This window comes from Venturia canescens, chromosome 1 (assembly GCF_019457755.1).
Source record: "Venturia canescens isolate UGA chromosome 1, ASM1945775v1, whole genome shotgun sequence".
NCBI lineage: Eukaryota > Metazoa > Arthropoda > Insecta > Hymenoptera > Ichneumonidae > Venturia > Venturia canescens.
This window is the reverse complement of record NC_057421.1, coordinates 6223102-6249350: the sequence shown is the minus strand read 5'-3', so window position 1 is coordinate 6249350 and position 26249 is coordinate 6223102. Positions and strand designations below refer to the sequence as shown.

Here is a 26249-nt window from a genome sequence, read left to right as displayed (position 1 = left end):
AGGAGAAGAAAGAATACTTAAAAATAATACAAAGTAAAGGCGGAAAATAAAGAGAGAGAGAGAGGAAATTGAGTTTTGAAATTATTCAGCGGGTTCGCTGTTAAAAAATACATATTATGTACATATTTCACATTTCATTATCACATATTCTACCATCAGTTGTTTAAAAGTTTATAAGTTTCTTGCGTTTTTTATATTCTCGGGCATTTAAGGAGGGTGGATGAGGAAATAAAAATAATGAGAATTTGATAAAATTTGGTGGTAAATTCTTTGGCATCAAGTATACAAATACAATTTTTTTCAAATTTTTTTACCACATGCTTATCGAATAATTGAGCGTTAAAGCGAAGTTCTTATGCACGCGAGATTTATAACCGTATATATGTAAACTCTATGCTTGTACACGTGAATTTTAGTGTTCAATTCCTCGAGAGCTATGTGGTAGAAAAATATAAAAAAATGTATATTGTCTTATGTATTTTTAAAGAATACATTTACCAAATTTTATGAAATTCTTATCATTTTGAAATTATTAATATTTTTAACATGGTTTAGCATGGCAACATTGTGTCGTCGCGATTCACCCTCCTTAATCGTACATTCGAAATCCTTATGTCAAACAATTTCGACCCCGTTCTTCGTTTTCGATCTGTACACATAAACGTAATTTCTTGGTCTCGTACTCCATTGATGTGTTTCGCCCACCAGTTCGATTCTTTCGGTCATGGACAAAGGCGTCAGACCATTTTTCATTTTGAAAATCATTATGCAAACATTGTATTTTAATCTTTGTTTTACCGACTCGAATACATTTAGCATATCTTGTACTCTTCTATATCTATTCCACTCGAAAATTGCACGCATTCCACCGTTTCGGCATTTCTGTAATTGTCCTATCCAGCAATTGTCTAGATCTCAAAGTACTGTGTTACAGTATTCCAAACCCACGAAGCCATAATCGTTTTATTATATATTCTCACCAATGTATATGGCCCCATATTTATTTGATCGATAAATCACGTTAATTTTTGTTCGCTACTTTTTTTACTACACATGCCGCATATTTTTGAAAATTCAAGTTCTTATCGATTATCACTCAGAGACACAGAGAGCGAGAGAGAGCGAGAGAAGGATGCGAAGAACCCAAGGAAACGATAGAAAAGCGTGTCTAAGAAGAGAGACAGAGTAAAAGGTGAAAGAAGGCAGTGCAACCGCGAAGAAGATCGACGAAGGAAGAGGGATGAAAAATTGGAAAAAGATAGGAGACCGGAGCGTTCCGAAGGTGGAGAGGCGCGCGCGCGCCCCTCAACAATAAGAGAGGGAGGTCTTCGAACCCCTCGGCCAGAGTTCCCTGGGTTTTAGTCTGCATTGCGCATTCACGAGGCAGGCGCATCGTGACGACGCCGCGACGCCTGTGACGCGCTGTCACTGAACGGTAGTACATATCCCTCGTCCTTTGTCGTCGGCACGCAAACCCGTAGATGTACATCGACGTACACCCACAGATACAAATACATGGAGATACACATCGAAACGCGTGTATTTGTGCGCTGAGAAGGTTATATCTGTAGGACGACATGGGCTGTTAATATCGCCAACCCTGAAAGCCCTCTCTGCTCGGATCGCCCTTACTATAAACTCGGTACGAGTTTATACACATAGACTGCTCATAGATATATGGGGTCGTGAAACAAACACTTCTCGTTATCCATTCGACTCGGTATCGTTGAACCGCAGAGACCGAGTCTCATCCTCGCTTCTTCATCCGACCTCGTATCCAACTTATTTCACGGACACGAGAGCGATTCCATTGGAACGGGCCAATATTGTCGAATCTCTGCCAAATAATCCGGTCGGAAGGCTCTCTCGAGGAGGGGGTCCAAACCGTTGGGTGTCGACTGCCTTGATACGTCAACCTCTTGGGAATCTTGGAGGATTCTTGAGAAAGTTGTGAGTTCACTTTCCATTAATATATGATTCTGTATGCTGTAGAATTGTTTGTATCGAGTATTTTGTAGAGTTTTTCTCATTTGGCTTATTGTTTTTGGCACAATGGAGGTTTTCCCTTGCCGCATTATTGTTGGGCCTGCTTTCGCGTGTTTTTTTTGAAAACTCGTCAACTTCTTTTTCGGAAGCTCTGTAAAGCGGATCTTGGGATAAGCTTCGAGTAGTGAGATCAGTGTCCGGTCAGCCCCTGCCTCAGATCATTATTCACAAGCTTCCAACCGGACCGAATGCTTCATTCCATTTCTCGTATGGTCTCATTGGCAATTAGAAATAAAAAAATGTTCCAACGAATTGTGGGGAGCCTCAAACGAAATGTCGTAGAAAGCAGTTGGGGCTTGGGTTTAGCACCTGCTTGCTCTCGGTGACAACGAAGGAGACTCGAAGCGTCGACACACGTGAGACCACGCCGGTTTTAATTAACCAGCCGCCTGAGTGGATCTATAAATACACATTTGCCGCGCTACGACATCTGAAAATAGAGTTACCGCTGCTTCCAATAGAAAAAACACTTTTTCATTATCCCGAGAGCTTTTTATTATTGCTCAAAATGTGATCCCTTGAAAAACTTTGACGAAACTCACCCTCGAAGCCCTTTTGTTTCCCCTCGTCTTTATTCCCAGTGCGTAGAACCAGGAACTTCTGGCCTTTTTGCTGCAATGCTCTTCAATAAAACGTCCATAGCACCGCTCATTGAGCGGCTTATACGACTTCGTAGAGTTCAAGAATCTAGACATCGTTACTTCTATTCCTCGATACGGAAATAGATATTCACACTATTTTCTTTCGAGTTGTTAGCTTTTTATGGACTTACAGTGATTGAGGATAATTCACAGTGAGAAATACCGTGCTAAAGTTGTCCCACGAGTAGGCGCTTACATTGTTATTCGACACGGAAATGAACACTCGAAAAGGCATCATTTTGTGCAATACTTACCCCTTTTCGATGGCTTCGCTCTTTATCTTTTCATTCATCGTTGCTTTTTGTCGTGCACGAATAAATTAAGGAGGCGACAATTCAAAGGGGGAGCATCGATTAGACGGGCCTGTGACATTTAGCTTTTTTTCTCCATTTAATAATTATATTATTCCTGTGAATATCTAGGTATGTCAAATTAATATGTAGCTTCGTTTTTTTTCTACCGTATCGAGATTTATTTTTATTGATGACACGCAGATTTTAGAATTTTTTAAAAATTTTCAACGAAAAACGAAAATTAACGAAGTCAAAATGACATTTTTTCGGAAAACAGTTCATGCCCCCGAAGCATCGTATTTCACGGGTGTCTAAATTGGGTCGATTTTTACTTCCTAATTAATGATCACTCTAAATTAATGTCAGAGTTATTAATTCGAAATTGTAAATAAATTTGTTCAACTTATCTTTTGGTGAATGAAATTACAAGCCATTAATTAATCGGGGATCGATCCCTGACCGAACTCTAAATTTCATTTGTCCCTGGCGACAACACTATAGTTTTTTTATGTAAAAAATCGCATTAGAGAGCGCAAAGGCAAATCAAGAATCAGATCAAGAAATGCTCATCAGTCGACTACATTTTAAACTCTGTCTAAGTTTCAAGACTTCATTAAGAAAATCGTTTCGTGCATGAACTACCTTAAAAAAGCAACGGTATTAGTTAATAATAATTGTTTGTATGATTTTGCGGTTTCATCAAAGTCATTCGAGTTTTCAAAATAAAAAAATGTTTTTCCCTCCTTGACCATTTACGTATAGCTCACAAAATTGAACACATTCTTGTTTTATAATATTTCTTGTTATATAACAAAAGTTATGAGTTAAAATCAACACATTTGTGAGAAGCTATTTTTGTCTTATTTATTACCACACAAAAACCACCGAAATTGCGTACCCCAAGAAAATACACGTTAACCATAAAATGACTTCAATCACAAAAAATAATCACTAATGAGGGTAAATGGATATTTAAATATCATCAGTGCTACTAGCATCCACTATTCTCGAAGAAAATGGACGTCAGCGCTGGTAATACGCGACTGTACTAAAAAAAAAAAAATGAAAAAAGTAATTTTCTCCAAAAATTTACGCAATGGCATTTTTTTTAATTATTTTTTTCTATAGCTCAAACTAATATCTACCAGAATTGCTAATTCGTTTTTTAAGGGGTAACTATCGCGGACCTGTGTTATCAGTATTGTTGATCAAGGTACAAAGTCAATTGACGCTTCGGGCTCGTTTGCCACGAGCTCACAACCAGTAATGAGTAGACGGAAAAACTGTTTATTACAAAAATCCCGTATCGTGCAAAATTTAAGAGAAACGAGCTCCGGAAATTCCTCTTCATTTCAGCAACCAACCAATTTTTCTTTCCATCCTCGACCCAAAAATAAGCGACTCCAGTCCCTGCGTTTCGATCGAACCGTAAAAAACTGGCTCCCAAAAATGGTCCCGCGTTAATTGCTCGTTCGCGACCGAATCCACGGAGCACTTAGTCGCGAGTGGAAAAAAATATTTTCCCGTCGCCACCTTTTCATAAAGCCCCGAAACGAACGCTTCCCAAGCGTTCATCGTTGGCTCCCAAGCGCAGATAGCGAACCACCAGGAGCGAATGAAACGAAGATAAATATTTTCCCGTCAACGAGCCCGGCACCGCGATATTTCCCACCCAGTTTTATCGTCAAACCCGGTTAAACCTGCCCAGTCGTAAATGCATATTTTCTGCTGTAATAGAGTCGTACATAAAAGGAAAGACACCGTTCGAGTAGCTCGCGCTGCCCTTTTCTCTTATTGCAGCAGTTGACACGTACACTTGCTCTCCGATTGCGCGAGCCTGATACGAGGCTCCATGTGTTAAGCTGTACGTGTTATGTGCTCGTTGAGGGTGTACAGGCGGCGGTGGAGCCGTATTTCAATGCAGGTATGGCGAGCGAGTTGTAAGGGTACATGTAGAGCCGAGAGGGGCGACATAGTAGGCGCCGTGATATCGATCCCACGCATATCGCATGGGCCCGTGTGCCTTCGAGACCGGAGCGTTCCTCCCTCGTGTTCCACTTGTTTCCAGCGGGAGGGAAGAAATTTCGATGAAAAGATAAATAACAATTAGCGTGATCGCGTTGTCGCCGTCGAGTTGCTCTCGACGAATTTGCAGCGTTGGGCGAGACCTTCGAGCGGAGCGTGTGTCCTCGTTGCTTCAAATCCCGTGGAAATGGTGCTCGCATCCTCGTGGAAATCGTTCCACCATGAGGCAGCCTCCGCTTAGCCACTCGCTGAGCAAATAGAGTTAATTGAGTGAAAAATTGATTTACTTAGGACGAGTGGGGCTCGCGTTACGGAGGGTTGCTGCGCGCGGCATCCAAATTCTCGGGGTTTCGAGGCCCCCCGATACGGAGGGCTTTCTCATCGTGCCTACAATAACTTTTTCACTGCTATTTTATATTTTCTTCGGTTGAATAACTATCTTGATTGCATTCTGGGGCTGGTTTACGTTTCCGAAGAGTGCGATAATAATTTGGCTTGCAAGCATTTGTTTGTTGGTATCGACACAGCGATGTTCTTTTCGTTGAACAATAAATCGATTCTTTTTACCTTTTTTAAACGCTGAATACATTACTATTTTTTTACACATTATCACCCCTGATCGTGCCTAATTATGTTGCTTCACTGAGAAAAAAAATTGTTGATTCAATAGCAATTGATGTTGGAAGAATTTTCTTTATTTAACTGCAATGTTTTCGCGGAGATAATGAATCTGCAGTTTGATCTAAAACTATTTTATTCGTTTAATTTTATTTTTAACCTCGTGATGCTCGCACATTTCATTGGCACCTCGTAATCCCACAGTTCGTTCTTCCAATGACTTTTTATTCTCAGTGTTTTATTTTGTTAATAATGTACTTGTTTGTGATTGAAAATAAACTTGTAAAATATCATTTTTATTATTATTGTCATTATCATTAGGTCTCTTTTTTTTTCCTTCTTCTTCTTCTTCTTCTTCTTCTTCTTCTTCGTCTTCTTCTTATTAGTATTATAATTATAATATTATTATCTCGTTCAGGGTATCGTAGGTCGCTGGAGAGCTGAGCTACGTTAGAACACGAAATTTGCAATGAAAAAATTTGATAAAATATTCCCGAACATTCTTCAATATTTCTGCTTTGAGGGCACGCCATGAAAATTGCAAAAAAATGAACAAAAATATTACATTTTCTGTCATAAACATATTTACTTTGCAAAATTCATGAAAAATGTCTCGGGTCTCCAGCGACCCACGATACCCTGGACGGTTTATTATTATTTTTGTATAATCTAATTATTGAACCAAGCTTCATCGATGGATATTGGAAGTATCATTGCTCGTTTCACATAGTTTTACGTTAACTTTTGCCATAAAAAAAATTGGCTGCAATCAGGATAAAAAAAGATAAAACCAAAACTGTGAAAAAAAGTTGACAAATATTTTAAGGCAATAATGAATCTCCATGGAGAGAATTAAGCGGTAATATTTAGGGTGAAATTCACTGTTAAATTTATCGTGATATACCGTGACTGCGGGGACAAGTTAACGAAAAGTATTTATTCCTGCAAGGCACTGTAAAATTTTTAATATTTTGCAGAATTTTCAGTTTTGTAACAATAAATATTGCAGATAGGACGACAAAATTTACTAAATACTTTGGTAAAAGTTTCTACTTCGAACAATAAATATTATTTAATTTATTGGAAAATCCATTTCGGGCCTGGGACAAAATATTCCGGCCAAAATATCCTGAGACACGTCCTCTATAATATTGTTTAATGATTATTTGTTTTTTCATTGTATTTATTTATTTATGCCAGGCAGAACACACACACACACACACACACACACACACACACACACACACACACACACACACACACACACACACAAGAAATAAACAAAAATACACACACATTCAAACATGGTTCCAACATAGTTTCGTTGATAATGACAATAATGATTTGCTTGATTAATAGAGATAAAAATATTCAAGAAATTCAGTCAGACGAGTGTAGGATATTTTCAAATCGAGAATATTATGTTATTAAGATATTTTGCCCCAAGATATTTAGTCTCAGGATCTTTTGACAGTACAGTTTCATAATAATATCATGAATTGCAGCTCGTCACCGCACTATCGTTACTCACGGTAATCTTACAAATATAATTCCCTCCGTATGGAATGCTCCAAGAGATTTGATTGTAAGAATAACAGTATTTCGTTAATCCGGTCGAGAATCTTATATTGATTGGAATTAAATGAAAAAAATTGATGTTAATTAAAAAAATGGGACGATATCCGATATGATTGCATGGTCTCGAGCGTTGCACGGTCGAGTAACGATTCTCGATATTTTTGGCACAGTATTGGCACCAGTGAAAGAGAGAGAGAGAGAGAGAGAGAGAGAGAGAGAGAGAGAGAGAGAGAGATTGTAATATCACGCTGTGAGATAAACTCGGAGGAGTTTCCGTTTAGATCGTTTCGGGAATTGCAGCCCCGAGGAGTCGTTGAGTCGAGTGGTCGATGGGCGGAGAGAGCTTTGGTCGGTTTTCCTGTGTGGAGACGATTAGTCAGATTAATCTTCGAGTGTACATCGAGGTCAGATCGATTTTCGTGATACACCGCGGCGTTGGTTTCCTCCGGGTTAAACTTTACCTCTGGAAACTCCAAACATAGTACGCCGGTCAGTTAACACCGAGCGAGAAGAAACAATAGCAAGTTTGGGCTCGCGTGAGCTTCGATCTTGATAGGCACGATTTTAGAACTGATTTATCTATCACAGAGCTCCGCTAGACACGCCAAATTTACTCTTCCAGTTTCTCAGCCAATCGAAAAAAAAAAATAAAAAAAACAAAAACAACGAAACTGTTTGCACTGACAACAAACGCCAGTTTTTTTTTTCACCGATAATTAATCATTTGCCTGAATTTCAGTGAACAAAAACACATCCAATGTGGGGCCGAGCCAACGTCGCCAAGTCCGTCCTCTTCCTCGCAGGATGGGCATGCTTCCTACTCCCCCGATGCGAAGGTAAGTACAAAAATATTTAATCAAACTCGTGCCAAGTTTACTGCCTGAAAAGGCAGTAAAAAAATAAAAAAAAAAATAAAAAAAAATAAAAACACTTTTAACGAATGTTTTATCAATAAATCGATATTATATAGGAATAGGGTCAGAGCCGAGTGCAGTGGAAATCGAGTCCGAGGCAATTCTCGAACGAGCTACTGCCTGGCTCTGGAATCAACGTGACAAAGATGCCGGCTGGGGAAACGACACCCATCGAGTTCTTCTCGCTCTCAGACTCGCCAATCTTTCCCGCGACGAAAATTCAGCCTCGCCAGCTGCGGTCGAAATGCAGCTCAGTGGAAAGCAAATGGAACTCGAAATAGTTCTCCTCCTCTGGAGGTAATTTACTCGAAATTTGCAATCCTCTCGTCGCCCTGACCTCAAAATATCTCGCAAAATTTAATTATCATTCCGCACGGATTTTCTTCCAATTTTTCAAGCTTCGTAGAGACTTGAAAAACAAATATTCCTTCGTTAGAAACTTATCGATAAAATGAAAAATGCAACGCGAATTTAAAATACTATTTTCACAGTGCGCTGATTGAGAGAAAAAAAAGAAAAATTTGAGAAACCTCACTGAACTCTAAACTCCTGTAATCTTTTTAATCGTTAAAGAAACAAATTTTGACACTTTTCGAAACTAGCTGGAAACATTACTGCGGTTCTAAGTATTTAAAAAAGCTCCGCTGGGGTGGTCTCTCAACGCTGTTCCTCCCTTTACAGAACTTTTGAGTAATTTTATTGTCTCCGAAATGAAAAAAGTTTCAGTAGAAAACCTTCCCAAGGACACTATCCAAAAGTTCTTTCATGAACTTGAAAAAAGATTCGAATTACAGAACAAATTAGACGCCTCTTAACCTTCCAACGGAGTCTTCATAATGGCAATTTCATGAATTACGCAACGAAGCCATTTTACGGATATTATCTAACATACTTAATGGAACGTGCTGTGGCACTAAGTTTGATCTGTGATTAAGTGAAATTGGATTGAAGTTCTATAGATTAAAAATACTCGCCGGAGTTTCCAGTATCGTAACTTTTCAAGAGCTCGCACGATAGCGGGGAAACCTCTTTGGTTTTCGTTCCGGGTACGAGGAAGGGGAAGGGAGCGTCATGATTGCTTCGAAAATGAGATTTTTTTCGTTTTTTATAAAAAATAATTGACTCTCTATGACGGGTATACTGAGAAAATAAATTTGTTGCTTCAACGAAATATTTTCGTTGGATTGTTATTTGAACGACCAAAAGAGGTTTTCGAACCAATGAAATTTTGTTGATTCAACGATTTTCCTTAAATTCGCCACGGTTTATCGATCAATACAAATGTTTGTTGAGCCAACAAAGTTTTTTTCTCACTCTGAGGGGAAAACCGACTGAACGTGCCCCCTTAAATCGTTGACTGGTCGATTTCACGTTTCTGAAACTCCCCATTTCGAGTATGCTCTTTCCTGGTGTAGGAAAAGTTAATAAAGTTGGAGGTCGAAAGAAGGCAAAAGTCCAGCTCAATATAGTCGATGAAAAACGAAGTTTTTATAATGAACTTTGTAACACGAAGTTGCCCAGAATTTTCTATAATTTAATTAAAAAAAAGTCAAAATCATTTTTAGAATTTTTCTCTTCGTAAAACATTTTTCAGGCATCACGAAGTGGGCTTTTCAGCGGTGCACTTGGCTCGTTACACCCTCGCGCTCAATGCTCTGTGCATGGATCCGCGACAATTTCACGGTCACGATTTGATTGGAACGTTGCAACACCACGAGCCAACGACGGATTACGAATTCGCGCTTACGACTCTCGCTGCGTGCAGTGCACAGGCGCACGTGCGTAAGCGACAAATTCGCAGGCTCATGGATATCGCGGGAGCCGCTCAATACCACAACGTCGGTGAGGCAGAATTTCTGAAATTCTTCCTTCGTTGCCTTGATCTTGGTTGCATCAGAGATGAGAATTTGCCGCGATAACTTTTCAGTTTTTTTTTATGACGTCCTTAAAGAGAGAATCTTCAGTTCCTGAACTTCTTGCTTAAAGCGGCTGCGACTTTTTCTGCGTTTTTGAGTTACCTTCGAATTGGGAATTCATTTATTTGGCCTATCAACATTTTCCGATTACTTACGAACTTTCAAATTTGAAAATCGAACTGAATACTTAAACTGCTTTTCGTAAAACTCGTAAAAACGGAAGAATGGAAAGAAAAACTTTTGAATGAACTCCAATTTATTTGTTCGTTTTTAGAAAAATTTTATAAATTTAGAAAATCAACTAAAAAGTTTCAGAATAGATTTTTCGAGATATTTTTCAGACTCGACTCTCCACCGTCGTTTCCGTTCGACTGCACAATAATTCGTTGTGATCCTCGATTATTTTTTCCGAATGATTTCGAGAAAAGTCTGAGAAAAAAATCGAAAAACAAAGTAAAATGAGGACGATGAAATGCGATAATGACGGAAGAGCCCGTTTCAGATACCGTGGCGATGGTCATACTCGCCTTACGTTGCATCGTCCAGGATCACAGACACAGAAATCTCCACCATTTCGTGAGAAAGCCATCGCTCGATTTGGCTCATCAGCAGAGACTCGACGGCAGCTTCGGGGATTTGCATACAACTGCATTGGCGATGCAGGCACTTGAGGAGGTGGAAAATGAGCCTGCGGTCAATTGGAACAAATCAGCAGCTCTCGGCTGGCTGACAAGTCGTCAGAGACCGGATGGCTCGTTTGATGGTAATGTTCACGTCACTGCGGAAGCGGTCCTCGGTGTCGCGCCACGAAGTCTCGCCAGCATTAGAATACTCGACTGCGGTCAAGGCCTCACGGACAGCGCGCCTCCCAGACTGACTACGATTATCGGTAACCCTCCTTAATCACGTTTTCCAGTTAATAATCGGCAGTATCGTCACTTGAAGGAATCTCAATTCCCTCAACAAGAGCTGGAGAAAATTCGCACAAATTTTCAATGAAATTTCATCCAAGAGTTATCGATCCTTTCATTGGTGGGCTTGCCATTGGGAGGTCGCCCAAAAAAATATTTTTCAACATGCGAAATTAAATGACAGTGGAATTCCCGAGTTGGCTGAATCACTGATCGAGATTTCGACGAAAAAATTGGAAGAAAAGGACACAAAAGTTGGCATTATCGTTGCCATCATTGGCTGAATGGTTAATCACCATATTTCGTGAAAATTCTTGTTTTTTTTTTCATCTTTTCCTAAATGGGAGTTTGTGAGTGTTTAACCGATGCGGAGTCCCACCGGAAGCCGCACGAAAAGATTGTTTTTTTTTATTTTTTTTTATTTTTATTAAAGTTTCTTTGTTTTTTAATCGATTTTTTTTTACTTTTCAACAATTTGTTAGGTTCAACTTTGTTTTTTTCAATTTCAGGTTTATATTTCCGTTCAGGTCTTCATATTTGTCTAAATGTTTTTTGTCGGTGTGACTAGATAAAAAGAATTAACCGAAAAATTGGAAAAACGGTGTTGAACGAATCATTTGGAATGAAATCTTGGAAAAATGGAATGAAAGAATGACGATTTTCTTAGTTCGACTCTTTGATCGCCGGAGTTGTAAAAAATGTGAATAATTTCGAACGTTGAATTCTCGGCGCTAATCTCTAAAATTTTCACGACAGATGTTACGTCGCCGGACAATCGTGGTGAAAATCTCATCCCCTCGATAATCGGCAATAATTCGAGCAACGTGAGTACCGAATCGGCAATAGGAGCGACAGCGACTCCTCAGTTGGTCAACGTTTCTTACACGCTTTGGGTCGGCACCAACGAGACATATCATTTGACCGTGACTGTACCGAAGAACGAGACTTTTTATGACGTCATGATGCTCGCCGCTGAGATGTCACCGCATTTCCAATTCTCCGCCTCGGAATGGCCCAACGGTCATTACGTTCACACATTAGCCGGCTACAAAGAGGAGCCCATGTCGTATCATTATTGGCTCCTGTACAGATTACCCACGCCACCTGATCTGGCATCGCCGCCTGGCAATCAATTAGTCGCTCCAGGAGGTAGCCACTACTTGAATTTAATTTAATACTAAAATAAAGACTGATAAATCGAAATATTGGAGCGTATAAAAGTGCTGGAGGCCTCAACGCAAGTTTTCTTTTTGAAAATGTGTCAAAGTTCTGTTGGAGAATCAAAATTTTGATGATTTTTTAGTTTCTGTTGATTTGAGATGCGATTGTGAGGTCGATGCAACGAATTCGTCAAGTTTGGCGAAGAAAATTCTTGCGAATGACTAAAATTTGGACGATTTTTTGTAATTTATTGCTCTGAAATGTGATTGTAATGTTAAGTCAGTTCCAAGCTAGATATTTGCATTTTTATTTCCGGTTTCGTTGGCGTCACAACTGATAAAAAATTCGAGGTACTTTTTATGGGTCCTGCCGGCAAGGGTCTTCGTTCATTCGCAATTGAAATTTGGGAATCGTTTCAGGTGTCGATGACCTCGAGATAAGCGAAGGCGAGCATTACCTCTTCTGGTACAAGAAGCTGTGAAGTGGCGATTCTCCGAGAAAAGGGCAGAGTCGAAACGACAGCGAGTCCTCGGTCCAAGAGGAATTAAAAATCTGGGAAAAAGAAACGAGGGATTTTAGAAATTTGGGAACGTAGCAAATCGGTCATAAATCCATCGATCTAGACACGAATCCCTTGCGATTTCTATGCAGAAAAAAAACAAAGAAACAAACATTAAAAATGAAAAAGAATAATGTCTCATTGGATTATAAAAGGAAACGAAGCAGACGATGCCAAGCTTTGTGGCATGGATATATCAGGATGAAATACATTAATTGTTATGCCAAATTATGACAGCATAACGTTTTGTATGAAACTGCAATGCACAACCATATTGTACTTAATATCGTATTAATCAATCTTTAATAAACGCGATACAATACGTATACGTAGATTTAAATGTTGATTTTCATCATTTTGAACTATCCCATCCTGATTTACAACCCAAAAACAATAACTTTTCATTCGTAACTTCGTTTCTCATCTCTCAGTTCACAAACACTCCACTCGATTACTCTATGAGTTGCTATATTTTTCATTTTCGCTTCCTCATAGAGGAAGCTTTGAGCATTGTGCATCTTGACCATTTTGAGGAAGCAATTTGCAAATTTCAATTTGCAGCATTTTTTTTGTATACAAGGAAATAATGTATTTTCTCTACCTTTCTTTTACGAACTTTAATTTATCTCTTTGTTTAAATCCATAAAAAAAAAACTGAATGACGAGCCATCAGAAAAAACAGTTTGCAACTTTCAATTTTCAATGACGCTGAAGTTCGCAACGTTGGAGTCCAACGAAATGATAAAAAAAAACTCTCTAATCATTCCGGCAATTCTCCAATTTCGTTCCCTGCCGGATTTTCAATTCGTAGTTTTTCAACCTGCATCGATACTTCGTGAAATAAAAAATTGGTCAATTACAAATCTTTTTTTCCTTCATTTCGTTTCGACTCGAACGTTGGAAACTTCAACTTCGTAATTTTCATCGTTTTTCTATTTACATTGAAATTAAATAATTCAGACAACTTTACTGGAAAGTATAGAGGAAGTACAGACTTATACACAATATCTTACAAAATTTCCAAAAATTGAAGTCGTTGGACGATTTTTTGAAAAACTCATATTTTCGTAAAATTCAAAATGTCATAAAATTTGAACCGCTCAACCGATATTCCCCAAATTCAATACCAACCTTCCTATTATGATAGTCTATTTATAAAAAAAAAATGATTAATAAATCTTAAAATTTTCGAAAGTTAAAGCGTCGACACCCTTTTTATGAAAATTTCAAAACGTCGTAGGATTCGCAATTTTTTACAAATTCTGACAAAATTATCAGAGAATGAAGAGCTTGTATAGATTAACATCTGTGCAAAACGGTAGCCCCGTATCTCAAACTGTTTCCGAGTTATAAGCGTTTTAATTTTGCAGTGCCATAACATACACACACACACACACATCCGGACATTTTTTCTAAATATGACTTTTCGATGTTTTGGGACATTTTGAGCACATTGACATTGAAAACTGGAAAAAAAAAAATTCATCATCACATAGCTTCCTCTATGAGGAAGGAAAAAATGAATAAAATTTTCATTAAAAATTAGTGGAAAACTAGTAAAGTTCCTGTGACATTCCAAAAACACGGATTCTCAATTTTATTTACAAATATCAACAATGTGTTGCAAATCGTTTGCTTGTAGATTCAACGACGAAGGGAGCTTGGAAGGAAGCAATGAAAAATTTGGGAACATTCAAAATTCTCTGCACTGAAAAGTAGAAACACTGGAACCAGCGATTCGTTTGCGCTCTCAGAATAGTGGACGCCGTATGAGAAATCGTTTTGTAGAAAACGCAAAAATACGTTGAACATCCGAGTTCGTCGACTCGGCAATACTTCCCTGATAATCTGCGCCACTAGCACTTTTCCTCGTACCTTCGAATGATGCTCGAAAGGTCCCTTGCCACGAGTAGAGAAAGATTTATCGATCAGCCCCACGCTTCCAGAAGCTTTAGTATTCCATTTTTTTCGAGAGATGGCTCCACCTATTCCGTTTCCGTTGTTCGGTCCCTTCGTTATCAAAGGAGCTCTCGTGTTGATTCAAAAAAAGGGAAAGTCAGTTTTTCTAATGAAATATAATTTTGTGCCTTGAGAAGTTGAAAAATGTCACTTCTGTCTGGAAACTTTGATTCGATTTACCACTTTTCTGGCACGAGCTCCATCGACCTCTGGTAAAATACGAGCGATTCGTCCTCGTGATCGACTTCCATGTTGAGGATCTCGACGCACCGATTGTCGCTGAGATTCTTCAAGAACTTGAGGAACGTCTGGGCACACTTTGTCTTTGGAGGTTCGCCGGGAGCAAGGCTCTCCGGACGAGGCACCAGCGCATCCTCCTCCTCGATTTCCTCAACTGATAGTGCACTCCTCGTGGACGATTCTACCGATTTTCGTTGAAACGATTATGACGTAAGTGAGATTGGGAATGCGGACTTGGCAAATGGGTGATGAAAGTTGGAGGCACACGAGCGAGCAGTACTTGCGACGAAGGAGGCGATTCCTCGGGCTCGGCGGGCTGACCGGGCTCCGCAGCGCCAGCGACATCCGGTATCGGTTCCGAGGGGTTTTCCTCTTTTGCTATTACGGCGAGTTCGACGTCACTCATTATTGAGGATGTATTTTAACGCGATTTAAAATCTTCTCGACTTTCGGTCGTCGGCGTGCATTATTTTGAATAAAAACTCAAAAAATTTCGTTTTCCCGAAGAGTGACAGTTTGAAGCGATTTTTTAATCGAAAAATGTCAGAAACATCGTGCCTGGGAATTTCGTAGTTCTGCTGTTTTTCTTTCGTTTCAATCGATCGAATATTCACAGAGGAATTCCTCATCCGCATTTAGTAAAGTTTTGTAAATACTCACGAATGTCTGCGATCGAGGAAAAATCAGCTTCGATGCAGCGTTTCCTAGGCCGTTCGAAACGAACTTTCTGCCCTCTCAACCACGAGCTCCAGCGTGATTTTTTTCAAATTGAATGAATCTCGAAGTAGCTCGAAAGCTGATATAATTTTTCCTCCTCAGTCTCGGATGTTGACGCCTCCGGGTGTCACGTAACAATGGAAATGTTTTAGTCAACACTCGTTTGCCTTCGTAACGCACCGAGGATTGTGCTCGGTCGTATTGATTCGGTTGATTATTCACCTTCGAGCAGTCCCCGAGATTACAGTCTCGAAAAGGAATGTGTTGCTTGCTTTCAATGCCGGGTAAAATTGTCCAGAAGAGTTTTTTGGGTTCTCATAAAATTATATTTTCGTCTCGTTCACTTTTAGCTTCAACGGATTCCTTTTCTTCGTCTTTTAATTTCAGGCTTCGATCGTGTGCTAAACTCATTGGTAGTCTTATCGCTGATGTTGAATCATCGGTCGGCAGTGGCTGAGGGGATTAGTGCCTTCAATTTGTGCTCGGAGAGCCATTGCGAACGTTGCTCGGGTAGTGAATTTTCGAAGTGTTCGGACAGAGCGGTCTCCAGTCGCGTTGGTGACCTTTGTGGCTGCTGTCACTCCTGCGTACGGTATCGAGGTAATTTGAGAAAATCCAAAGTCCGGGGGCAAAGATTCGCGGAAACCGGAAGTCAAAGTTCGGTGTTTGGAGTTTTTATTTTTCCGTTTTCTTTCATCCAAGTTTTTAGATCTTGAAGCGAATTTCTCTCGCCAATAAACGCACCGTGAAATCAAATTTTTTTTATTTCTACTCAAAAAGCAACCAGTTTTTACAATTTTAAAATCTGTTCAATCGGGAGTTGATATTCGACGACGAATATTTTTATTTTTGTCAAAAAATTTGGATCGTTTCGTGACATTCAGATTTCGGGGAATCCTGCGGGTCTCAACTGGCAGTGCGTTCGCTCGAAAAACACAGAGATTCGAGTTCCCGAGTTACGGTTCTCGCCACGACCAGCTGCAGAGAGGGTTTCATATGCGAAAACTTCGTTTGTGAAAAATTGCTTGAAAAGACGAATGTCGCAATCGACGGCGAAGAGTCTTTTCATGCTTCGACGAATTCCCTCGTCGTCGGGAGTCCCAGCGAGCCGAGGCACCAGCTTGACAGTGGCGAGAGTGAATCACGAAGGCTGCGACTCGTGGAAGACTCGACGACAGGAACGAAGCCAGTTCTGACTCCCTCGTCGATCCGGGCCGGAAAAATGTCGTGGAAACACGAATCGTTGAACGAGGTGCACTGTCAGAAACCCCCGCTCAACCCAGAAGCCAATTTCGCATAATTTTTCTTCTCATCTTTCAGATTCCTGATGCAGAGACGAGGGAAAATGAAGCCAGGAGAAAAACCTATTGGTTCGAGCCTTCTGGCCACTTGATCAATTTGCTGGTACTCGGCAACGAATTTCAATTGATTTACGGCCACGACGCCTCCGCGGATTTCGGCACTTTGATCAAACTCGTCGACAACGATCATCCCCGGTCCATAACCAAGCTCGCAGACCCCGAAATCCTCAACGAAAAGTTCGCTAACGTTTTCCGCCACACGACGAACCCGAAGCAGCCCGAGCCCCGGAGAGGAGCGCTTCGAGCCTTCCGCGCTTCGAAGCCTGGCAAAGAATCGAAAAATAACGACCGCGATCCTGACAGCAAAGAGGCGCCGAGCCGAGACCAGGAGCAGCCACGCGTTCGCGCTTCTCAACACCCGGAAAAAAGCCTCCCAGGAGAAGCCGTCCGAGGAAAGCGCGAACTTAACGACACAGAAGCATCGATGGGGGTCGAAGACCTCACGGGGAAAGGCCAGAGACAAAATGACGAAGCTCCAGGTAAACGATACAGTGGAATTTCGGTGTACGACATCGTCAACAAAGCTCCTCGACGGATTGGAAATTTGAGTCAGCGCTCACCAGCCCGAAACGTCGAGTCGAGACTTCGAAGCAGGCCGAGGCTGTTTGCGGCGTTGCGCAACGACGAGAATGGCGCCGAGATGAGTATCCACGTCGCCGGTGTACCGAGACCGACGAACGCGAGTGTCAAGGATCCCAAAACGGAGGAAAAAAGTCGAGAGGTCGATCAAACGTTCGCTGAGACCTCGAAGAAATTCGGGGATTTTGAAACTTTCGTCAGTGAAACCAGCACCGAAGTGCCATCGACTGGCAACATGGAAATTGGAAACTGGGAAAACCACACGAGATCCCCAACGATAGAAAACCTCGGAGAGTACGAAACCGCAGAAACGGACAACGCCACGGAGCCTGGCGCGGCGAACAGTATCGAAAAAATCCGGCACTTCGATACCGCTAATTACGAATTCACTTTTCCCGAAAGCCCCATTTCGGAGAACGAATATTACCGGGAAGTCGACACTCCCGTGAGCGGGGACGAGTTCAAAGCTCAATTGGACAGGATAGAAACTCGAACGATCTTCATAGAAAACGTGATTTTAGACTTGTTCAAAAAAATCGGTGAGGACGAAGGATACCAAAGAGTGGAAACTTCAAATTCGAACGACGGGGTTCCACGCGCTGGGCAACGAGGAAACGAGGATCGTTTCCTGGGCCATGAAGCGATTCGTAAACGCGCGAAAAGCGATTCCACGATGGACGGGGATTCGGCGGATTTCTCGTTTTTTCTCGACGATCCTGAAGACGAGAATTTCCACGGAGAAGACGCTCCAGTGGATGGCGCGCATCCCCGTCGGCCCAGTCGCCGTTGGCCGCGTCCATCGGAAGCTGCTGCGAATTCAAGGACGCGACGGTTCCGGGCCGATCGACGCGAGGCGAGAGTCCTTGGAGCCGGGGAGCCTCCGCGCCGGGCCCTCGAAAGTGGGGCGGGATCGTCGCGAAGGCCAGAGGCATCGCGGCTCGGAGGGAGCCAAACCCGAACGACGCAAAATTCGGCTCCGGAAGATCGAAAACTTGCTTTGGACGAGCCGAGCGACGATCCCGAGTTTGGTTACGAGCGCGACGGTCCTCGACTGTTCTCGAGCGATCAATCGGGCGTCGAGGCGAGCGCGAGTTCCCCCGCGAGGCAATCGACCCGGCCGTCCGATCTTCCGGACACTCGAGCCGTTTCGATTGAACAAAGCAGCAGAAAGATCGGACAAGAGATCAGGATAAAAGGAAGAAATTTCAATCCAACTGATTCCGTAGTCGAAAACCCCGTAATTTTGCTGGAGACGCAGATACCGAGGTCCGTAAAATCGGTGAATTCGGGGGCGTTCGCGAAAGAAAATTCCGTCAGGTTTCTCAGCAATTATGAGACCGATGCCGATCCGGCCGCTGGCAGATCCTCGTTCAACTTGTTCCTGGTCGACGGAAAGCAGTCCGAACTGGAAGTCATGTCCGGGGGGCCTCGGACCCGGGGAACTTTGGTCTCGCCCCTGCTCAGGTACGACTTGAGAAAGCCCCAACAGGCTCCTCCAGACGTGGACGTCGACCGGGATTTATCCGCCGAAGAATCTCGCTCCTCGCTGCAAAATTCAACAACCCTCAGAAGGAAGCGCGACGCCGGAAGCTTTGAATTCGAAGCGAATCGCTGCAACGGTACGAACGCTAGTTTTCCAGTTTCCGGAGCGGAGGAGAAAGCTCTGCGGTCGAGTCGCAACGGCGATCGCAGCGACGGCGGGACAAGTTCGTCCAGGAAAAGATGGAGCCGCGGTCTCCGGATGGTAGATTGGTTGCAGGCGGCTCAGGAGTACCAGGAGCGTCTCCGCCAGATAAAGATCGCAGCGATTAAGACTTGGCTGGCCTCGCGAGAATCTCCATCGACGAATTTGTCGAATGTGAAGCTCTTCTCGCACGGAGAGCCGATGTATTTGGAGCGATACAAATCGACCAGTTTTCAAGAAGACTCGGAGGATTTCGGTGCGGAGAGCAGCCGCGACTATCCAACGGAATTGAGAGACTTTGACGTGAGCGAAGTTCTGAAGGAGCTTCGTGGGGATGGCGAGAGTGATTCGGAAGCGGAAATGAGCGGAAACGTTCCGGTGAGGTTGATTGAAGTTTCGAGCTTGTCGGGGCCGAAAAAATTCACGATCACGACCAACGGCAACTCGACAATCCGGATAGAAAATAATCCCGGGTTTCACAACGTTACGAGCTTCGAAGACGAATCGGCCGAGGGCTCGTCGAACGAAGAAATTTCCCTCGAAAGTCCAACCGTTTCGAGCGACTCTGATTACTTCGATCACATGTACGAGAGCTTTGGCACCGACGACGATGACGACGAAGACGACTTCGATTACGATGAACCGAACTCGGCGATGTCCGAGTGGCTGAGTCAAATGGATGTAATCGAAAAACCGGGGGAGGCCTGGAAGGAACGAGGGAAATCGAAGGGGGAGGCTGACTTGGAAGAACAGGAAGATTCTTCCGCTCGTTTCAAACGAGATTCCCCATTTCTCCTATTCAAAGTCAGAGGAAATTCGGAAAAGGACATTTTCGTATGGCCTTCCCGTTGGACGGACTTGGTCCATAGACATTTGAGATTCAACCGCACCGGAAACATCCCGCCAAGGATCACACAGAGGAGATCTTATTTGATACCGAGAAAAATCGATTCGAAATTCATTTCATCGAACTTTCAATCGCTCCCATAAATCCAAGAGAAGTGCGAGGATGGACGAGGGGATCTGTGCATGGTTGAAGAGGATGCAAATTTCTTTGGCAGCTAAACTGCATCGTCGACGAAATACGGTGAAGCTCCGACCGTAAGTTTCGACAAGTACGGAAATATTATTTCACCATCGAATATATATTCAGAAAAACAGTTTTTACTTTCAACATTGACTCGAAGGAAATGAACAAATTCTAGTTAAAAATCGAACCAAATAATTGAAACGACACTGCAGACAAGGAACGAACCGAATGCTTCCAAGTTCCACTTATTTAAGGTAGTTCATGCACGAAACGATTTCAAACGTGCTTAAATATAAAGAAAAATACAAAAAAATACACAAAGTATAGAGACTATGCGTAAAAAATCGTTTATCTTTCCATATAACGAATGAAAACTTCTCGCAAAGTTTATGAAAAAGTGCACAACCACAATGAAGTGTGTAACGAAGGTCTGGGAAAAAATTCGAGACGATTGTCTTATCATAAAGATACATTACACGTTAAAGATTGAACGAATATTTAAGCATTTTGTGTCTTTTTGGCTTGGCCCATTGCTGTCATAGTCTTCTTTTTATTAAAACTTTTTCCATGCTCCATTTCCCTTTGTGTTTTCCCTTTGCGCTCTGTAAAGCGATTTTTTACATAAAAAATTATAGTATTTTAGCCAGGGACGAATGAAATTTTGGGTTCAGTCAGCGACGTATCCTCGATTAATTAATGGCTCGTAATTTCACTCACCAAAAGATAATTTGAAAAAATCTATTTACAATTTCGAATTAATAACTCTTACAAGAATTTGAGTGAAAATATCCTTAATTAGGAAGTAAAAATCGACCCAATTGAGACACCCATAAAATACGATTCTTCGGGCACAATCTACCTGAATCCCACTTTTAACTTTTTCTCGATCGTAAAGATACGACTGCAGAGCAGCATGGACACTATTTCGTAGCTCCCAGTGAAGCACCCTCGTACCCACGACTCTGAATAAAAGAACATCCTCATGACGAACGAATGAGTATCGAAAAATATAATCCACAAGCGTATATCTATGAATTATAAAAAATATTGGAAAAGTGGATTAGTAGGACGAGAAAAGCCAAGTCCCGAAATGTAGTGACGAAGCACAGAGTCCACTCAACGAAATAAAAAAATCTACAAATACACAAGTATGTACAACAGCCGAAAGAAATAGTATGTAGTCGCGTGTTTGGCAAAAAGAATGAAACGCGAAAAAAAGTTGGTTCGCGAGTCGAAAGTACAGCAGAGCGTTGTGTAACAGGTGGTTAACTGCTATAAAGCTACGTGGGTGCTGTGGACGTGGGATGAAAAGAGGGTGAGAGAGAACGACAGAGCGAGTGCCGGGGGGGCGAGGAGAAGGATGGAAGAAGAGAACGTGCGCGAGGGAGATGGACGAGTAAAGGGGTTGAGGAAGCGTGGAATGGTGTTGGGAATAAGAGAGAGGGAAAGGAGCGACCGTTCGGCTACGAGGGAGAATATATCGGCGTCTCTCGCGACTTCCGCGTCGTTACATCGTGAGCATCTTTTTTGAGATACACTTCTACAATGGGGATGCAGCTCTGAGGGAAAAATCAAATACTCTATTCGAAGGTTTACTTGAATTTGAAAGGTGCAAGTTTCTGGGGTTTAGTTTTTCTTTCTTCAAATCCTTTTTTGGAAACCAAATTTTTATCTCGTCGGTCCGTAGCTTCTGATAAAATTTGGATTTTTTATCGTGATTAGAAAAGCTTCTTCGCGTGCATGGGACTCGAATTTTCCGAGTTTTTTTCGCACCTTCGGATTGCAGGATGGGGGGCTGAGGCTGAAAGGGGCAAACGAAAGCTGCAAAGTGTCCGGAACTGTTGGGACATTCCCCGTGCAAAAGCCAGTCCGCATTCACAATTTTTGATCCGGAAATTAGCTGGAAAAACAAACTTGGAATTTCCCGGCGCCGTTGCTACGCTATTGGCCGAAAATCGGATTTCTAACGCCCCCGGTGCTCGAACCGGAGGCAAACGAAAGTTGGCACCTGCGTGCCGACTGGAGAGGTTTCAACCCGAATCCCGCCTCCCCCCGGACCCTTGTAATTGACCGGCGAAAAATGCCAGTCGGAGATCGACGTGCCTTCGGCCAAACCGAGCCCGAAGCTTCAACAACGATGCCAATTATTTCGACGATAAAACGCGCGTGGCATTCCTCCATCAATTAAAATCGTTCCGAAGCCTTCCTAGCGCCGCGACCTCCCTTTTTTCACGATCGCATCATTCCTCCGCTGTATTTGCCTGATTTACATGGATGACATTGCACGTTACAAGATTCCATCGGATTCGGACTCACCCGAAGTGCATCAAGGTGCCTTGTATCCCGCGTCGTCACCGGGATCCGTGTAATTTCGTCAATATCGCGTCGATTTTTTCCTCCATTCCCTCCTCGATGTTGTTAATGACCGAGGGAGATGCGTCCCAAGGAGCTTCTCCGACGATTATACGCTCCATCGGCGAATCATTGCAAATGATCGTCATTAAGTAACCGCAGGCGAGAGCGGTGGATCGAGCCTTTCGGGAGAATTTGCGGAGCCTCCGGGCGTGGAACTTTTTCTACGGAAGAGCTGCGGCGATGCTGCACGACGAGGTCGCGAGTCTTGTTGAGCTCACAAATCAGCATCGATCAACGTTATTTATAAGCGAAAGCTTGTCAAATATTAATAAGCTCGATCGACGTAAAACGTATATTTTTCCAACTCGAACGATCACCGCTGAACAAAAACTGTTTAACATCATTTCAGGAGAATAATTACGATTCATATTCGACGAGATTGTTGCGCCCGAAATGCTTATTCTGTTGAACGTTCCATCGAGCCACGTTTGGCACTTTTCTTACTAATTCACTTCCAGCTTAAAGAGGGTGGATCACGATATCAAAATATAATGAGAATTTGATCAAATTTGGTGATAACATTTTTTGACATCAAGTTTACAAATACCATTTTTTTCACATTTTTTACCACATGCTTATCGAATAATTGAGCATTAAATCGAAGTTCTCGTGAACTTTAGTGTTCAATTACTCGAGAGCTATGTGGTAGAAAAATCTAAAAAAAATTATATTGTCTTATGTATTTTTAAAGAATACATTTACCAAATTTTATGAAATTCTTATAATTTTGAAATTCTCAATATTTTTAACATGGCTTAGCATGGCAACATTGTATCGTCGCGATCCACCCTCCTTAATTTATTTGTACACGGCGAGAATCAAACGGTAATATTTAGCGTGAAATTCACTGTTAAATTTACCGTGATTCATTTGAGTGCAGGGACAAGTTAATAAAGATTTCATTCCTGGAAGGCGATTGTAAAATTTCAAAGATTTTGGGGAATTTTCAGTTTTATTAAATTTTGCAGATAGGACGTCAAAATTTACTAAATACTCCGAAGAAGTTCCGACATGGGATAATAAATATTGTTTATATCACGCGGTGCGGAAATGTGTACGCGAAGCGTACGCAAAAGCGTAATACAAAATTTCGTATAACACGCGTACGAAAAACTTTTTCGTCCTAGTGTTATAATGTACTATTAATTTATGGGAGATTTCAATTTTTCTCTCATAATAATATCATGTGCAGCTCGTCACCGCACCGGCGTTACTGGACAGTAATTTTTCAAACGTAACCCGCCGTAGAGACCACAGTGTTGTAAATTTGCACCCACGAAAAAGAAAAAGAAGCAGATTTCAAAATTCTTTTCTCCAATTCCGCCATTTTTCTATGATAAAACTTGACTTCTCAATGTTTTAATGATTTTAATCGATTTCTAAGGAATCGTTACCCCCAAAAAGTCTCGTCGTGAGATTAATTTCATACATTTATAGATGAAATGAAAAGTTTTTTAAATTCCAAGTGGAAATTTGCACCAGTGTGGTAAGTGTGTGACCTCAAAGGGAGTGTCTCCGTGCAATTTAAAAAAAAATTCTTTCGGCCAAGTATTTTTTCGAAAATATTCCAACGCCTGAGCTTCGTTCGTAGCCATGCAGAAGTGTTGAGAGCGGGAGCATTTGAATCAACTTTACTCCAAACAATATCGACAAGTATTTTCGTTTCTCTTCATCTCGTGCAACGATGCTCCAATTTTAGTCCTAAGAAAAATGATACGACGAATTCATTATTTATATTGATCGTGCGGGCTTCCAAATCCCATTTGGAGGCTGCGTACTCTCATTCCGAAGAGCAGCGACGTTGACAAGAACGCCGCGACGAAGATACGTTATTCTTAACCAGAATCTCGTTGAGTTTTTGGTTTTTTTCTTCCCACACGCGTTCCCGACAGGAAGCCACTACTACTTCGATGTCAAACCTGCATATATACGCATACAAAATACAAGAACGAAGATAAAGATACGAAAAATACGGGCAGCGAAAAATCCGGTGAGACGCGGTAGGATCAAAGGAAGGAATAATCGTTTGATGCCGGGCTATAACGTACCTGGTCATGGAGAGGGTCCTGCCGAAAGAGAATTAGGGATCTGGCAACGGGCGCACGGGTACTCGGATCATCCACTGGCCGCACGATCACACGAGCCCCGTACCACGCGCTCGTTTTCATTCACGGGATATTCGTACGGTCTTCGAATCCATTGTACAATCAGCACATTTTCATTTGTATTATCATTGGCTCGGGAATATTGGACAACGAGAAAGTAGAGAAAGAATCGTCACGATTCCATGGTCGATTCTAGCGGGGACGAGAATCATCGCGTTTTTTAAAGCTGGAAAAAGAAATTCGTTCATTGAACCCGTGAGACGACACTTCAAAATGCTTTTCTTCAATTTGGTCATTTTTTTATGATAAAATTTGATTTTTCAATTTTTTAAATGATCGTAATTGATTACTAAAAAATAATGCAAATTTCAATTTTCAGCATTTTTTTTGTATACAAGGAAATAATGTATTTTCTCTACCTTCTTTTACGAACTTTAATTTATCTCTTTGTTTAAATCCATAAAAAAAAACTGAATGACGAGCCATCAGAAAAAACAGTTTGCAACTTTCAATTTTCATCGTTTTTCTATTTACATTGAACTTAAATAATTCAGACAACTTTACTGGAAAGTATAGAGCAAGTACAGACTTGTACACAATATCTTACAAAATTTCCAAAAATTCAAGCGGTTAGACGATTTTTTAAAAAACTCATATTTTCGTAAAATTCAAAATTTCGTAAAATTTAAACCGCTCAACCGATATTCCCCAAATTCAATACCAACCTTCCTATTATCATAGTCTATTTATAAAAAAAAAAATGATTAATAAATCTTAAAATTTTCGAAAGTTAAAGCGTCGACACCATTTTTATGAAAATTTCAAAACGTTGTCAGATTCGTAATTTTTTACAAATTCTGACAAAATTATCAGAGAATGAAGAGCTTGTATGGATTAACATCTGTGCAAAACGGTAGCCCTGTATCTCAAACTGTTTCTGCGGGGACAAGTTAACGAAAAGTATTATTTTGCAGTTCCTGTAAGGCACTGCAAAATTTTTAATATTTTACAGAATTTTCAGTTTTGTAACAATAAATATTGCAGATAGGACGCCAAAATTTACTAAATACTTTGCTAAATGTTTCTAATTCGAACAATAAATATTATTTAATTTATTGGAAAATTCATTTCGGGTCTGGGACAAAATATTCCGGTTAAAATATCCTGAGACACGTCCTCTATAATATTGTTTAATGATTATTTGTTTTTTCATTGTATTTATACCAGGCAGAACACACACACACACACACACACACACACACACACACACACACACACACACACACACACACACACACACACACACACACACACACACACACACACACACACACACACACACACACACACACACACACACACACACACACACACACACACACACACGATGTTTTGGACCATTTTGAGCACATTAACATTGAAAACTGGAAAACAAAATGTTTCATCGTCACAAAGCTTTCTATTATGAGGAAGCAAAAATAGAAGGATGTTCACAAA

At 41.3% G+C, this 26249-nt stretch overlaps 1 protein-coding gene across 1 annotated transcript; it reads left to right on the top strand.

Annotated features, from left to right (window-relative positions):
* The first annotated feature begins 1361 nt into the window (after positions 1–1361).
* LOC122410810 (uncharacterized protein CG3556) lies at positions 1362–13002 on the top strand. The gene is made up of 8 exons (XM_043419252.1): positions 1362–1642; positions 1738–1950; positions 7941–8037; positions 8172–8412; positions 9710–9957; positions 10534–10920; positions 11699–12091; positions 12523–13002. The coding sequence occupies exons 3-8, from the start codon at positions 7959–7961 to the stop codon at positions 12582–12584; spliced, it is 1410 nt and encodes a 469-aa protein (XP_043275187.1). The 5' UTR covers positions 1362–1642; positions 1738–1950; positions 7941–7958; the 3' UTR covers positions 12585–13002.
* Positions 13003–26249: the final 13247 nt, after the last annotated feature.